Below are 17,647 nucleotides of genomic sequence, written 5' to 3'. Positions count from 1 at the left end.
GTTGCAGCCTTGGACTCCTCGCCTTATCACTCTCACGACAGGGTGGTCTTCTGTCTGTCAGCACAGGTAGGCCGAAGACGAGGTATAAACTCTCCTACTGTGGTTTTCTTTGAGCTAGGACCGAATAGAGGAGGTTTATAACCTTCTAAAAAATAAACGTGGAAAGACCTTTAACTCATCTAACCTTAACAGTGTGCATCTCAAGACACTGTCTTTGGAATTTTTCACTTCTTTTCCAATTGATGTCATACTGCACAGGAAATCTGGGTAATAAAATCACTTTACTGGCACTGGTTGCATATAGAGCAGAACGACCTGGAAGATGGGCAGTTGTTCCTCGTGAATGCTAACAACCATTTCTGACACTCATGCAGCAAGAAGTGTACGGATCGCCAGATAATTAAATGACAATAATAATAATATTTAAAAAAAAGAAATCCAGCATAAACAGTGACTACCAAAATATTTTCCATTGAACCTGACCAGTTATCCAGGGGCTGCATTTAATGGATTTTCAGAGATCCAGTCTATAGGGGTCACATCCCATAAACATGGAACAGTTGGTTCCAGGTGGAAACGTATTTCCTGAAGCCCATTCTGTTTTTTCCCCCTCGATGGGGGCTCATTTCCACTCGTAATCAACAGCCTCTTCTTTCCAACAGCTCCTAGCCTGCAGCTTTACTGTATTTGTGGAGCCATCACAGTGAGAGGTAGGCAGGAGACACATTCTTTACAGTCCTGCTGATTGGGGTGAACACTTTATTTGCTCTGGGACACACTCTGGACTTGTCAAATAGACTCATATTTCTGTTTATTTTTGCAGTCTTTGGCTCTGCGTAGGTGTCTCTCTACATGACTAGCACTTTGACCAGCTGGGGTGTTAGTGTTCATGGCACACTAGTCAGTCATCATTCACTAGTAAAGTTTCCCAACATCTCAATTCTGGGACCGCGTATTATCGTGCATTTGACAGTTTTTCTGGTACATCGTTGCAGTGTGTCAAAGGCTAAAGGTGTTCTTGGCACCGTCCTGTTCAGGATTCCTTGAATTCCTTTGTTGTATTTTGAAATTAAAGGAGCTGTATGTAGGAAATTTATATAAATGCCCCCCCCCCCCCCCAAAAAAGGTTTTTTTTAGGTTTTATTGTTTTTCTTGTTTGTTTGTGCTACTTTATGTACAAAATGTGCCATACAATTAAATACTGATTGACTTATAACAAAGTTAGAATCAGAATAAGGATCCTTCTAGAAGAGATACACTTGGCTGAAAGCTGAGAAAAATAAGCTGAAGTTAATAATGTTCTGAACAGATAAGATTCAGCTAAGTTTGGCTGACTTAATTCTGATGAATGTTAGCCCGGACGATTCAAATATTTTCTCCAGTTAAATAATGCCATGGTAGCTCCTGGATCCAGGATGTAGCTCCTAGGAACTTGATGAGGGTGGATAGAGGGGTCGGTTACCATTATATGCATTTATATCCTTGGTAGGACATTTTGGGTTGTGTTTTGTGTTGTGGTTTGTCAGTTTCAGAGATACATCTTTAATATAGATTCATAATTTTGTCTAAGGATGTTGTCCACAGCATCTTTTCTCAGTTTCCTTAAATGTAGTCATCTTGACCTTACACACATTGAATATACTGTAGGTTTAAGTCATCAATTTGTTGTTTTTTTTGTTGTTTTCTTTTGCTTTTTTCCACATAATCTTTCCAAAACCATCTTGTACCATTCCAACTGCTCTGAACGCTTTAAGAGCATTTTCCTCCTCAGAGCCCTGATATCCTGTGAGCCCCAAGTGAAAGCACTCTGACAGCATAGTAGCTTTGGCTGAAACGGCTCTTTATACTCCGGCGGACTGCCAGATCTTTGTGGTAGATGTGGTGCGAGGGTCTCCAGATCCGCTACTGTTAACTGTGCATGCCTTCATGTTGACCTACTTCTCAGCATTTATGTAATCCCAAAGCTGGTGGGGGGATTGCAGGAGAGGGGTGGATGTCATGGCTTGGTTAACCACAGGTATGTTCTAACACACACTCTGGATTTGTTTGGATAGCACAAGGACAGGCCACGGAGTGTTTGTTTTGTCTTGGCAGCTACTAAATGACTTGTTGTCACTTCATACTTTCATTACAGACCGTGACAGCGCAACCTCTGGCACTTCTTTCCCTTTGAGGAATGTACCGTTTGTTCATCATGACAGCATAAGACCGCTTCCATTTTCCATATGTGCTCCCACCTGTGTGACTCATATATGGCTCCTTTGTGATTGGGTTTCCTGCACAGAGACGGAGGGAAGAAAAACCATCATTAAGTGCTGATTTCCGATAGCAGAGCTTCACACTCTCGGATTGTCGTTTGTTCTGTGTGCAGCGTCTTTGTGTTCAGTGTGCGTGTGTGTAATGAATAATAGGCCTCTGAGGGCCCCATTACACCTTCTGGAGATTTTGTTTTTCTCAGTGCTGCTATTTATTGAAGCTTTTTAATGTAACATTCATGAAGCCATCACCCGAGCCTCTTAGTTTAATTATTTGATTAAGAGGTTTAAGTGTGCTCACTGTGACCAAGGGAAGAGAACGAGCTCAGCCACTGTGTAATTAACATGCATGTATTGTGTTTATGGTCTTATCCATGTCCACTGGGTCGATTGCTCTTAATTATCATTGCACACATTCTGTCAGAAGGTCTTTGGACTTTGGATCTAACCTAACTCAGATCTGTCTTCTTTTTGGGAAGCTAGCTAGCTAGCAATTTGTACCCATGGTGATAGAGTGAACATGTTTTTATTTACTGCATTTGCACTTAAGTATTTCTTGGGCCAAAGCGCCACGTCAGTGATCAGACCTGAAGATGTCATTTTTACGATCAATATAATATTAATTAGAGAGAGAGAGTATATTAATATTAATTAGAGAGCAGGAGATCGACAGGCGGATCGGCGCGGCATCCGCAGTAATGCGGACTCACCGGTCCGTAGTGGTTAAGAGAGAGCAGAGCCAAAAGGCGAAGCTCTCGATTTACCAGTCGATCTTCGTTCCTACCCTCACCTATGGTCATGAGCTTTGGGTAATGACCGAAAGAACAAGCTCACGGGTACAAGCGGCCGAAATGAGCTTCCTCCGTAGGGTGGCTGGGCTCTCCCTTAGAGATAGAGGTGGCTTGGGCACCTAGTCAGGATGCCCCCTGGGCACCTCCCTGGTGAGGTGTTCAGGGCATGTCCCTCCGGTAGGAGACCCCCGGGAAGACCCAGGACACGTTGGAGAGACTATGACTCTCGACTGGTCTGGGAACGCCTGGGGATCCCCCCGGATGAGCTGGAAGAAGTAGCTGGGGAGAGGGAAGTCTGGGCTTCTCTTCTTAGGCTGCTGCCCCCGCGACCCGACCCCAGATAAGTGGTAGAGGATGGATGGATGGATGGATGGATGGATGGATGGATGGATGGATGGATGGATGGATGGATGGAGGATGGATGGATGGATGGATGGATGGATGGATGGATGGATGGATGGATGGATGGATGGATGGATGGATGGATGGATGGATGGATGGATTTAGAATGAAAAGCATTCAGGATTCTGTTGTGCAATATGGTAGAACAGTTGTGAGCAATGGACATGAAAAGGAGAGTGAGCATTTATTTATAAAATGGATTACTTGGAAAAATAAGCTTGGAAAACAGAACCAGTCATCTTGCAGCTGCTGCTTGTGGCATTAGAAACTACATGAAAACAATTGCGCAATAAAGCCAGATGGTTTTGCTGCCTAAAGAGGTTAACCTCCGTGCTTGTGAGGTGCAGAGGAATGCTGTATCCCCATTATGTTGGAGCGTGGGACCCTGTTGCTTGGTGTAAAGGGGCTAGGATGACCTTCAGGAATGCCATTGTTAGTTGCTCTACTCCCATTCCAAATGCACTGTGCTCCATCAGAGCCATGGCCCTTTTTAGCAGAATGCGATATCCACGGGTACCAGGGAAGATAGAAGGGAGAGAAAAAAATAAAAAAAGCCTCAAATAAAAGGCTTCTCTCTGTTCCTTCTCCTCTGTCCTGTCCTGGAACGGCAGGAATGTGGCAGGCAGACCAACTGGATCTTGAAGGCTTCGGCCCCTAATGAATTTTTAAAGGCCTTTTTCATTCAAAGCCGGGAGCTGGCTAACAGCATGTAACAGTGCTGGGCCAAACACTCTGTGTGTGTGTGTGTGTACGTGTGTGTGTGTGTGTGTGGTGTGTGTGTGTGTGTGTGTTGGGGAGCTGGCACATTCAGCTGGCATTCCAGCAGGGTGGGGATATTGGATGTCCCTTATAATTAGATAATATTTTACTCTGCATGAGAAACTACTGTAGGAACATTCTTTAAGCAGCCACAAGAGTCTAAAAGGAAAATACCAGAGAAACAGACAAAAGGTCAGAGTGGAGGAAATTTTTTTTTTTTAATTTGTCAGAGCATATTGGGAATAAAGGACACCAGAGTGTGTTTGTGTATCAAGCATGACTCTACAGTAGATTTAATTTAGCAGCAAGTGATTCATCTTTGCTGAAAACCCTACAGGGGGAAAGGAGAGGTTTCTCAATCCACCTTTGTGTCTAAAAATTAAAATCAGATGAATTCCAGTTGACCATGTTGAGGTGGACATTTGACAAAAAGCAGGTTGAATGATTGTGATGAGGGGTTCAGAGGGACGGATTCACCTCGTGTGACGTCGCCAGCACCCGTGCTGGGGATAGACCCAGACCCGGGTCGCTCTGTTGCTAAGTAAAGCCCTTCCAAAGCCACAAAACAAAGCCAAATGTGGAACGCTACGTATGGATGCAAACTGAGGGCCTCGCTGAGGGCCACAGGTGTTCTGACTTAAAGTACAGCAGCAGTTAAACAATGGCGATGCGCTCTATACATTGAGGTCATTGGAAACTGATGTTGGAAGCCGTTCAGTGGCCTCATCCCGCAGAATGATTTCACCAAAGATTTCAGTTGAGTCTTCCCTGTTTGTGCTGCAGCATATGGGCAGCAGCCGTTGTATATTTGCAGTAAGTTCTTGTAGTCCTTCATATGTCTTAGCATTAACAAATTGTATACATAAGCACATGACATCACCCCCCCCCCCCCCCCCCCCCCGAACCTTGTGCCTCTTGAACGTGACGACATGGTATTAATGCATTTATCTACAGTTTGTGCCTGTTTTTGTGTTTGCTCATCACCCGTCACATAGAAACTCCCTCATTCAAGCTAATGAGCTCGTGTGTTTTGGGGTGCCCGTGTGAAGGCTTAATGATGTCCTCTTTATGCCTAAAGAGACGATAATATGCCGCCGCCTTTGCGCGGGGGCCCGTTACGTCTCACACGGTGAGGGAGGCGGGCCCGAAATCTTTCTGGTCACGTCACCTCCAGTGATGTCAGAGGAAATGCCAGAGGGATGAAGTCAGGGCTACTTCGTACAGCTCTGCAGATTCCTGGGCTGCAGCCCGCTACGATAGTCTGGGCTCCAGAAGCCGAGAGGAGGAAGCAGTGGCTGGAGATCTGGAGTCGGAGATGTGGTCTTTTCGTAACCCGGGCCTGGCCTATTTTAGATGATGCTATCAAATATTTGGTGTGTGAATCACTGATGAAGCTGGAATAACTTCACAGATTCCACAGAAATGGGATACACATACAACACATCATCGGGACTAATCTGTAAACCATGTGGAGTGTTTACACCCCCGCCCAATATATACAAACCAAAGTTAATAAAAGCCAGAGGGCAAGGAGGGATTTGTTCTTACCTGTTGTTAATGTGATCCACACTGCGGCTTTCAGAGATCTGAAGAAACCACTCTGAAATCTGCCAACCCAGTTGCTTGGCAGGACACTGTGTTACGCCTGGTTTAAATGATCAGCGTGTAGTGAAGATGAAACAGCGGCCGGGAAGGTTTGATTATGCTGTGGGATTCTCCTGTGTCTGGAATCTGAACATAGAGTCATAAAATCACAGGAAAAAGGAGATTTAAAGGAACAGTCTCAGAAACGGCCACTGTACAGTCCTGACTTGTTTTAATAAAGTTTTTGATAAATGAATGTGATTTATTACATGTCCGTTGTTAATTCATTGCCCAAAGTTGATGTTTGTAGATGACTAATCCAGTATTTTTTGTAATATTTATAGTTTTGGTTTTTTTCATACAGTAATTTGTCTGTTATCCATTAGGGGAGGTGTAAATAAAGTGGCGTTTGTGTGTATTCAGTCTTTCATTGTGTTAGCCAGCATGGCAGTCCACCTGGGTGACCTCATGGTTCAACCCCCATCAACTGAGGAGAACCAGAACCATCTTGTTGGCCACGATGCTCGGTTAGCAGGCTGAGGTCATAGCCAGATAGGGCTTGTGGAAATACTGATGCTCCCGCTAACACGGCTGGCCTCGGAAACTTCGCTGACAGGAGCCCCCCGAAAACAGGACAGTAAAATCCGCCTGGGCGGTCGGGCTACAGATCGGCCGGGCAGAGGTTCAACCAGGATGGATGCGTTCTTTCCTCAGTGTTAGGTCAGCACAGAGGACATGCAGGTCAAAAGCAGGTGGGCTTCCATCCAGAGGGGTGTTTTTGGAATCCCTATGTCTATCGTTACCAAAACCACAAGGTGAGGCTACAGGGAGCCATTTGGGGGGGTTGTTGTTTCTTTGTCAAGGCTGTTTTCCACAAACGCTGCACTATGACGGCTTTAACATGCCTCCTCTAAAATGACATCATTCTACGGCCCATTAAAATGATGTCATCGCGACCTGCCGCTGGAGTTGCACTGCGTTGTGCTGAACCTGAGTAATGCTGCCACCGCAGGTTAATGGTCTTCACAGAACCAGAAGGAAATAAATCTTCTTTTTCCCTCTTACAGACATGAGAGAAACGGAGCTGAGGCCTTCCGTGTGATATGACCAGATGATTTCAATGTCTCTGCTTCTTCTCCCCCCTCCAGACTGAGGTCATGAAAGAAGCCCTGAAGAAACTGAACCTCAACATTGTGGAAATGACTGACGAGAACGCCATTCTGGACGGGGGAGATGTTCTCTTTACAGGTACGGCCTCGCCACCGTTTAATGGCTCCACGCCTCCAGTCAGTTTTTGCAGCGTCTTCTTCTCCAGAATCCAAAAACCATTTGCAGTTTTCTTTTCTCTAGTTTGGCTCTCAGTAATCTTAGATGGTTTTCTTTCTCCTAGCGCCCCACATTAAGCGTAATTTTCCTTGAAATATAATTCACAGCGAAGACGCCGCGTACCGCATCGCATGGTTAAATCGTGACCTTTTCACTCTGGCATCAGGCACTAAAATTGATGCGCCGCCATCAGGGTGGTCTCCCTTCATTCTCCCATACATTCCCGTGCAGTCTTGCGGTGGGTTAAAATGCAGGTCAGAGCCTTCTACTGTGTGCAGGCAGCTAGGAAAAAGCATGGTACACTTAATTGGGTTTCTAGACACTGGCTTTGTGCTCCTGTTCCTTCCAGCTGAAATGGGTTTCACATGGAAGGGTTAGAAACATTTCCTGTTGGCAGAACAGCCAGTGGCTCATTCTGTAAAGGCTGAGCAGCTACATCGGGAGCCCATCCCTGCTCCTGCAGCCTCGCCAAATATCCAGGGCTGTCTGCTCGTGCCCCCGTCATCACGCTTGTTGCTTTTCTCAGTGCAAAGTGTTGGGATGGCGGCATGGCTAAAGACGCGACACGCCAGTATCTTCCTGGTCAATGTTAGTTTTCAATTTAAACTCAAATATGTATGTATATTTGCTATGGTGACATTAGTGTTTTCTATTTCAGGCCGGGAGTTCTTTGTGGGTCTTTCCAAACGGACCAATCAGAGAGGAGCAGAGATCCTCGCCGATGCCTTCAAGGTGAGCGTTGATTACGGAGGCCTTTTTCCATAGATGGGAAACTCTCTGGGAAAATGGACAATCGTGCGTTCTGTGAGAATCGCTCAGGAGTCTGTGACCGGTATTTTTGCTCGCCGCTCCAGCCTCGTTTATCTTGAATCCTCCACCTCTCATCCATCCCACCACAGAGAGTTATTCATCTCTCTGTCGACTTGCTGCCACATAAATCAACCATCTCTTCACTTTTTGGTGTATATTCTGTTCTAGAATGAACACTTTCATATTTCCATCACACCTTAGGTCGAATGTCAAACGCATGAAGGGTTCAAACCTGCCACACGGGGGAAAACGAGTCGGACTGATGTGCAGTCATAAATCTAGCTTTAAACTCGGAGCTAAATCTGGATGTTGTTCTCTCCTGGCAGTTTGACCTCAGCGTTCAAAGACACCAATCACTTATAGATTACATGACAGGGACGGCTTCATCTCAGTCCTGTTTTAGCTGTATTTGCAGCTTGTATTCCAAACAACCAGCTTAGATTTTAATTGGCTTCCCCATTGTCATGAATGAATTAAATAACTGGACGACTGACGCACAAATCCCAACAAATGTTCTGTTTGGATTAGGAGATAAAGAATAATTAATTCGAAGCAGCGAAGTGACGTGGCCCCGGTTTGAACACATAGCATCAAAAGTTGAGAAGTGGGTCGAGACACGAAGAACCCAGATTTGCGTTTATCGTCCCATCTGTCTTCGATTTGAATCCCTCATCACGGATTCCTCCGTTTTTCTTTGATAGCTCGGGACTTAATGATGCGTCTCTAGTAAACGACACTCGGAAAAATCACTTGAGCATCCATTATTGTTTTTCCATTTTTTATCAGCGCGATCCCTCTTTCGCTGTTGTTTTTTCCTTTCTTTATCGAACGGAGGATCGTTTTGCTGCCAGGTTTGTTTAGCACTCCACAACTGCGCACAGATGTTGAAGCTCTTGGCTCCGGGTCCCTGCAGAGGGCAGAACAGATCGTGCTACTGATTGAGTTCCTTCAGAATATTAAGGCCTTTCGTGCTTTTCTTCTGCGGCGAGTGTCAGATAAAGCACAAACACGTGTGACGCAGTGGCGCTCCGGCTTGCTATCATGTTAGCAGCATATTAGCGTCTTAGCACAGATGAAAGGTGCCTTCAGTCTGTCTTTGAGTTCTCGATCGTTTTTGATAAGGCGGCAAAGTTCTGTGAGCCTCACATTTCTACTTTTACCCTGCAACAGAACTCCTCGTGTGTGGATAAGCAATGAACAAAGTTCATATTACATAATTCCCAGTTGTCCTTTAGCATCTGCAAAAACAAATGCAAAGGAAAAGGGTTCAGGAAAACGTCGAGATTGCCATAATTTTGGGTTTTGGAGAGCTGGGCTGCCAAAAGCTATTCTGTTACTCATTCATGATCACTTTTCAGCAAAACTCAGCGCTTTAATTGCACTAATGATGCATTACAATGACCTTTAACGTGTTAACATATACTTGACTGGAAAACGTACACAATTCTTCATAAGCTCGTCTGGAGCCAGGAGCTCTAAAAACTATTCAAAACATATCATCTGATTGAAAAAACACATGGAAGTCCGTTGAAAGATCTTTTCTTGGCCACAAAGCACAGTTTTACATTCATGTGAATGTGTTCGTACAGATTCTGAAGTAAAGGCCTCGGAAAATATTCCCGATCTTTATTACAGCTCTGTATCGGGTCACTGTTGAAAACGCAACCCCTCGGGTCTTCGTACCAAATGCTCAAACCGTCATCTGGAATGTAGGAAAACCTTCAGCCCTGTAAAACTGCAAATCAAAACACATTGAGAGGATGTTGTTTCAGCAGCGTATGCTGCAATTTAAACAAGGACCAGCGAGTTTGAGTCCTGCAAAAGTTTCAACTGACGTTTTAACGAAGGAGCCGCTCCAAAATCAACTGTCGACGGCAACGAAAACATGAAAGAAAAACCCCAACGTCCTGCTGTGCTGCACAAATGTTCACATGTCGCACAAACGTGAGCCGCATATCAATCAACAATGAAGTTTAGAGGTGTGGTGTGTTCTACCAATCACATCAACGCGCCCTTTTCATCTTTGAGTGGATTAAGTAGATATTCCCAGCAGGTATTTGACCTTTGGAATTCACAAGGTTTTTCTCAGCATCCATGTGTTAAACAAGCTCTGATAACAAGAAAACCACAGCAGTCCTCACTTTAATCTTTAAATAGTGTATTTTTGTTCATTATTTCAGGATTAGTCTACACTCTCGCCTGAATATTTAAGTTTTGAGGATCAATTATCAGCCTGATGTAGGTTCCTGTGTAAAGAGCTCCACCATCGGTCCCCAACACTGTTTGAAACGCCGCCTGATGCCCTGTTTGAGCACGTGACGCGCACGGTTGAATCTCTTATCAGCTGCACGGACAAAAAAAGCATCTCTGAGCTGTTTCCAGCTCTGCTCTTTAACCAGATATCCCTCTGTTGCAGGACTATGCCGTGTCGACCGTGCCGGTGCTGGAAGGGCTGCATCTGAAAAGTTTCTGCAGCATGGGAGGCCCGGGCCTCATTGTCATCGGCGCCAGTGAACCGGCGCAGAGAGCCCTCAAAGTATGCTTTTGTTTATGTGTGCTGTTTGTGCAGTTAACAAAAAAACATCCAGATGCTTTTCTGCCCCCTGGCAGTAGTCATGGAAACCGCTGATTGAATGCAAAACTGTGACGCACACTTACGCAGCTGATTTTCTTTTCCTTTTCCTCTTTACGGACTGATCAGCGCTTCCCTCCCTCCTTCCCTTCAGTGAGAACAACACCTCAGAACATGCACGTTGAACCCACCTGTCACCTAAACCCCTGCTCATTCATTCATATTCTCGGCTAATCTGCGGGGATTGGCCCTGGCGCTCGTGTTGCCCTTGTCCTCCCATTAAACAGCTCATTATTTACGAAGGGCTTCAGCATCGATCAGCCCCCCACCCCCACCCCCCTTCCCCAAAGGAAACAAAACCCAGGGAATGCTGATGGGTTGATTATGAAGAAGAGGCCATTTATGCCCTGACAGAGACGGATTGGGCCGTTTCATGCATCAGCCTGATCACGAACATTCCCAGACAGCCACATGTAACAAACCTGCGCGAACAGCACGCACGCCTGAAATATGGCGGATTTCTCCATGACGTATCTGCCGGATGGGTAATTGCATAACAGTGAGGATTTGCATGCAAACCCTTACACTTAGCTTTTAACGCGGGCCTCCGAGAGTGGCGCCGCCCCCGCCCTTCCCAAGGCTCCTCTAATTCATGTAATGAGGTAAAGTGCTTGAGATCAGCACAAGGTTGGACTTGTTGGGACATCTTTCAAGTTTGCTTCGCTCAAGCGTAATCAGGAGCTCCACAATCAGCGAATATACACAGCTGCTAATTGGTTTCATATTCCAACACCGCCTCCTTAAGATTCCGGCCCGTTGGACCACCCTGGTCATTAGCTACTGGTGGAAGGAGTGGCTGATGGCGAGGCCCAACAACAGCACCGTTCTCTTGCTAATTATGGCTTACATCACCCTCTCTTGGAGCAATTAGCTCCTGTTTTAAAGCATTTTTCATGACCCTGGATTTGTAATTAGGTAATGTTCCTTTTGCTGGGAGAGTGTGATCTCATGAATTCTGTTTTACCAAATTCAGAGTGCTTGTTTTGGGATGTGGATGCAGCTGCTATGGCAGCGAGGCTCCTTGTCTGTAACGCCTCAAACAAAGACACTTTGTTCTAATTAAAGTTGGGGCCTGCCTAATTCCATTTGAGGCTTTAGTTGTTACTGTATGAAAAATGGAGATTCAGGCGACATTTATTTTGGACGTGATTCCTATTATCTCAGTGTGATGTGCAGAGGCGGAGGAAACGTGCGTACCGAAGGGATTTGTCATCCATCTGCTGCCCTCGCCACCAAACTGCAGTCATGAAGTCATCGTCCCCAAAATACCGCCTCCGTCGGGGGCTGCAGCACCCAGTCAGCCCCGTTTGAGTCATGAGGTCATTCTTCACCGCCGGTCGGGCTTTAAGCTTCACCTTCAGGACTGTGGCACACTTGAGTTCTATAGATAGCGAGGTGAGCGGTGACTGAAGAGTTAGCCTGACTTGGCTGGGCTAAACTTTGATTACAAATGTTTACTTTGCCTGTCTTTTGATTCATAAATTGAGTCTGTTGGAGGGTTAAAAAATAGTCTTTGGAGATGGTGATTAACCTGCCTGAAAATCTCAAACACAGCGTGTTCAAAGCAACACACACACACACACACACACAATAGTTGCTTAGATACACTAGTTGACATTTATGGAGTCAAAGCCAGGGTTGCTAAAAAAGCTGGAATGTTGTCAGGAAGAAGCCCATATATGGCAGTAGATTTCCTCCCCAGTCATGTTGACGGTTACTGAGTCAGCTGTATATTCAGCCAAGCTGATACCATATCAGAGACTGAGAATTACATCAGATTTTCTTTTTTATCTTGTTTATTCCTTAATGGAGGACAGTTTTCTGGCTTCTACCGTTCCTACTTTAATCCTTCCCACCTTCCACTCCTGTGTTGAAGGCTGCAGCCGTAAACACTCATGTGGACCAGTTATGTTTCCCAAAGAAATCTGTGTCAAGGAGCTTTTACGTATGAATGGAATCAATTTCAGGGTTCACGTGCCCTCTGGAGTTGGATGCGGCCTCAAGTGGTGTTTTTTTTTATTTTTCTGCGCATACTGCTGTTGTTCCAGACTCAAAAGGAGCATTGTAAAGCTTTTTAAGGCCTCCTCGGGGCAGATTACTGCAGTATAAATATTCAGACGGGGAGCCAGGTTATGCTGATGGCTCCGATGTTACCGTGTCTGATCCTGTAAACTGCAGTTGTGTGTCTGGTCAGTTCAATTGTGAACGTGTTTCTGCTCAATAATGTCACCATCCTGGGGGGGAGTTTTATTACCTTCCAGTAAACATTTAGTTTACTGGAGTGCTCTGCTGCCAGGTTACCGGTTTGTGGATTAGCTGGACCACAGCCGCCGTCCAGAAGGAAGTTTGGTGGGATTTAACTCAAGCGTTGGAGCCTAAAGTTGACTATAAATGAAACCATCAACACCAGGAGATGAGGCGACGTCATGTCTCATATGTGAGTGGATGACGGTTCCATCATTTTTCCAAAGATCTTCTATGAATTAAGCCCTTAAACATGCAGCAGGATTATTATTATATTTTCTTATTTCCGAAAATAAGTTTTTGTGTCGGGCGCAGCACTTATTCTTCCCCCTACTGAGACACACAGTCAGGCTGGTTGCAGTCATCCTCCACACCCACAAGGGTCCAGGGAGTGCGTCATCATTGGTTACATATATACTGTACAATCCTATAGACAGCCGCGCCATAGGAACTCCACCCTGCGGCTCCTAATCACATTTATTTGCATCATAAGTCACTCGCTGGCCTCGGTAATTGTTTTTTTAGGTTTGTTCTGCTGTGCTGACAGCAGCCGGAGTCCCACCGCTGTTCCTCAATAATCCCCAAGGTTGTTTCTTTAAACCTGGGGAGCTAAATGTTCCTTTGGGTTTAGAGGATAAACAAGATTTTAGAAACATCTCTATGTTCATCATTGCAGCATACTACTCAGCTCAGCACTTTGTTTGGGCTCGATGGGAAGGAAACAGAGATTTTTTTAGCGAGTCCCTGACTCTGGTTTTCACGTTGCAGCAATCGTGATCGATTCCAACTGTTCTTTTAGTCCAATGAACAGTTAACCAAAGGAAACGCCCCGGTGTTCCCCGCTGTAGTAGCCTTGTGCAGACGGAAGTGAAACTGCGTCATCTGCCGCCGCCACCAAGCTCATTGTTCTGTCGGTCCACAGTTTTCCCTCACAGCTGCACTTGTGAGCCAGATGATGCAGTTTGGCTGCTGTGGAGATGCCCAGAAGTGGAATCGGTGAGTTGGAGGAGCTTCATAATGGCTTTTTATGTTGGCACGTCGGCAACATTCAACCTCAACTCTGTGGGAAAAGGAAGAAGCATGAAAAACAATAGCTGAATGAGCCACTAACGTTCCACACACACACACACACACACACACACACACACACACACACACACACACCTCCTGGTCTCCTCGGTGTCCGTCCCCAGGTGTTCTGCTCGTAAACATGAAGAGTATCCCTGGTCATAACATCCTCACCACGACTTCCACTTGGCAGCACGGGTGTCTCCTCGGCCTTCACCCCCCCCCCCCCCACACACACACACACACACACACCGTCAACCTAACTTTGGATTACATAAATAAGATGACATCTGTCGGGGAAGAATGCTTCTCTGCTCCTGCGTTCTTCATTAACCCCCACCCTCCCAAACCCCAGAATGGTTTGGTCTGCAGAAAAAAACCTGGAACTGACTTCGCTGTGGTGTCCGTGCACGTAAACGGCATCTTGAGGGGTGCACAAAACTCCCTTTTTATGTCTCTGAAAGTCACGTGGGCGTCCTGGTGTACACGAGTGTCTGTTTCCCGTCTCTGCAGATCATGCAGCAGATGAGCGACCACCGTTACGACAAACTGACCGTGCCCGACGACCTCGCCGCCAACTGCATCTACATGAACCTGCCCAACAAGGGGCCCGTGCTGTTGCACCGCGGTGCAGAAGAGTTTCCAGAGAGTGCAAAGGTAACGCTGGGCTCGCTTCGTGGAGCTCGGCCTGATCCCCGCATGAGTCACACGTTAATTTGCAATCCTGAGGTTATGAGAGGAAAAATCACTACCAGTAAAGTGACACTGGTTTAGTGGTTAAGCTTTAAAGAGCACTTGTCTATGTTGGCCGCCAGTCCGCTGCTGTGCTGAAGTACTTTTCTACCCGGCCCTCGCATACAAGCTTAAACCAGAAATTTAGTTATTTTAAAGTCAGAACTGATTAACTCGTCACGACAAAGTACGACATTATCGCTCTAATGTGACATCAGCCGCGGCTGGTTCCTGACTTGCAGCATCAGCAGTGTTATTCATATTCTCTGGAGGGTCTCTGGATCCATACGCAGCCAAAAGGACCCTACGATCCGCCGTGACAGTGCTCAGACCTCAAATTGTGCCGTGTGGTTCAGACCTCAACCTCTGCTGGCTATTTTTATAAGGAAGGATCTGCAAAAGGATGCATCCTTGGATGTGAGTTCAAATAAGCGGGTTTAGTGGGCTGAGAGGACTCAACCGGAGCATGATACAAATTTGTTTTTGTAGAATTCATGCTTCCTGTTTTTGTGAGGCCGAGAAATGGGCCTAGCTGTGTTCAAACCCCCCCCGTTTTGGAGGCTCACATCGTACACAGCAGCTTGGAAATGTGCAAACCTCAACAGCGCTGGGTCAGCAGGGAGCGGTTGTGATGTCTCACTTTGTGGTCGTTTCCCGAGTGAATATCCGGCAGAATCACAGACGCATTTTGTAAGAATTCTGCTGCTTTCTAACTCCAAACAGTGTCTGCTCTAATCTCCGGTCTATTTTTAGGTTGCTTGCAAAGTTACATAAGAGTACCACAGTAACAAAGGCCGGGCGGGTCGTGAGAGAGGATTGGTGGGGTCTGGGAGGGTGGAGGCAGGACATCTGAACTGGTTAGTCTGATGAAAAATAGAAGCCCCCGCAGTGTGGGACCATGTCGCCGTCCAACCCAACATATAAATCTGAACCCACGTTAATGAGAACTCAGCTGGAAATGTTCAGAAAGAGAGTCTCTTTGGAGATGGAGATGCCACAACCAGCAGGGAGGTTTAATATTGTTCTGAGGGACGTTGCACAAAAGCGCCACCTTCCCTGAGCCGACGCTCTGATCCGGAGTGTTTTGGACAGCTTCAACTTCAGACTCACATCAGAACACAAGCGCGGAGTCGCACATTGACTTCTGAAAAGGCATTTTTGCACTTTGAACCTATCAAAACAGCAGAAATGGTTAAAAGGTCCTTAGAATATCAACCGGTGGTTTTGCATTAAAGTTTTGGAAGGTGACGACTGCTTTTCCTGCAGGTTTTTGAGAAACTTAAGGACTACATGCTGATCCCGGTAACAGACGTGGAGAAGGCCAAAGTGGACGGAGCCCTCACCTGCTGCAGCGTGCTCATTAATAAGAGGGCCAACATCTGAAAAGAAGAAAGGCCCTTCATCCTCTCTAAATCAGCATCCTTCTTTAGATTCAAGCATTTCTTTTCCGTTCTTTCCCCTAGATAATATAAAACTTTTGATTGTAACATAAGTCTTAACACTAGAACCAGATGAGTGTGTTCTGCCACTAAAACCTGAGGTGCTCTTAAGTGTCATTACTAGTGCTGACTAATACTTGCAACTGACTGTACTGCACATCCCAGTGTTTTACTACCAGTGTTTACTACCCAGTGGTTTATTCTTAAACATATTTACTCATGCCAGCCGTGCCTGCAGCGAGCAGGTGACACGCGGGATTTTCTGCGTTGTCATGACAGTTTTTCAGCTTCTAAAAATGGACCAAATGAATGCGGCTGTGTTAGATCAGAGGATTTCAGGAGCTGGATCCACGTTGCTCCTCGCTTCATCTTTTAGGCCCGTTGACATAAGTGATGTTAACTGTGCACGGACCATCTAGCGCACGCCGTCGAGCCGCTCACATCTGAAAACGTGTTGTTCCTCGGAGTGATCATGAGAGAAAGTTGAGGAAATGACATCAGGAGGTGATTCAAGCCCTCTCCGTGCACGTTTGTGTGGGTAAACGGGCAGCGATGATGGAGCATGGAAAGAATTCCTGTTGGGAGGAGAAGCGAGTCCACCAGTAAACACTGAGTCTCTTCAACCTTTTCTTTTGACCGTCTCACCGCTGTTGCCTCATAGACAAGAGAGCCGGATCATTTACGGCCATGATATCACACGGTCTGGCCGACACCGAAGATGTGATGACCTGCAGTTAAAAGTGTGACGCTAGTAGTGTATTTCACTGGCTGGGCGCTAGCAGCGTTGCAGTGGCTCCAGTTCTACAGTCACTCCGGTAGGCTGAGCCAGTCGTGGCACAATGTACAGTCTGATTAGTGCAAATCAACCATTCGATTTTGGGAAAGTAATATAATTCATCTAAATTTGTCCTTCAATTTCCCAGTAGACCAGAGCACGTCTGGGATTTAAAAGCTGAATACTGTTTGCCTGGCACGGCTGCGCGTGAGTAACCGCTCAGAAAAATGTCTGCCAACTCATATGAAACCTTGTTTTTATTCATTTCCTTACTCATCCAAGTGCTCACTGAATGTGTTTCTGACTCGGGCTTCTGAGTTTTCCTGCACCCTTACTATAGTTCAATTCAGTTTTATTTGTATCCAGGAGCTTTACAGGAACCCAGAGTCTGACCCTTGAGCAAGTATCAGTGGCAGGAAAAACTCACTTTTAAAATGTTGCTTTTACATTGTGAGTAATAATGCTTTAAGTCACCTTGAATTGATACTTTGAACCACTGTAATAAATTAATAATCTTCATCCAACTGTGATGTGATTACTTAAAAAAAATAAAATAAATAACCCCCACCATATAGAGGTAACCATTTCATAAATCCTCATCTCCTCATCTCAAAAACTGTGAAACAAACCCTGTTTTATTATTTCAGTGAGGGACTATCATCTCTCTCCCTTCGACTTTTACTTTGAAGGAGAATTGGTTCTTCCTGTTGATCTCTGCTGCCACCTAGTGACAGAAAAGCGCTAAGACGTGAATCGGGCGTCTTATCCCTGCAGCAACAGTCACTGAAATATTTTCGGGACTTTAAAAATAATAGACCGGGAATATTCAA

At 45.7% G+C, this 17,647-nt stretch overlaps 1 protein-coding gene across 2 annotated transcripts in view; it reads left to right on the top strand.

Moving 5' to 3' along the window:
- The window catches only part of ddah1 (dimethylarginine dimethylaminohydrolase 1), a 41,651-nt gene extending 24,315 nt beyond the window's left edge, over positions 1 to 17,336 (top strand). Inside the window, exons 3-7 of one of the 2 annotated variants that reach the window (XM_057038994.1) lie at positions 6,940 to 7,039; positions 7,776 to 7,849; positions 10,344 to 10,463; positions 14,385 to 14,528; positions 15,870 to 17,336. In XM_057038994.1, the coding sequence (XP_056894974.1) occupies positions 6,940 to 7,039; positions 7,776 to 7,849; positions 10,344 to 10,463; positions 14,385 to 14,528; positions 15,870 to 15,986 (555 nt within the window). In that variant the 3' untranslated portion in view covers positions 15,987 to 17,336. The remainder of the gene's footprint in view (positions 1 to 6,939; positions 7,040 to 7,775; positions 7,850 to 10,343; positions 10,464 to 14,384; positions 14,529 to 15,869) is intronic. The other variant, XM_057038995.1, reaches the window with a different exon arrangement.
- The last annotated feature ends 311 nt before the right edge of the window (positions 17,337 to 17,647 follow it).

The sequence above is a fragment of the Takifugu flavidus genome, chromosome 7 (assembly GCF_003711565.1).
Source record: "Takifugu flavidus isolate HTHZ2018 chromosome 7, ASM371156v2, whole genome shotgun sequence".
In the NCBI taxonomy this organism is placed as follows: Eukaryota; Metazoa; Chordata; class Actinopteri; order Tetraodontiformes; family Tetraodontidae; genus Takifugu; species Takifugu flavidus.
Note: the sequence above shows the minus strand (reverse complement) of the source record. Positions and strands in the feature narration are given on the sequence as shown.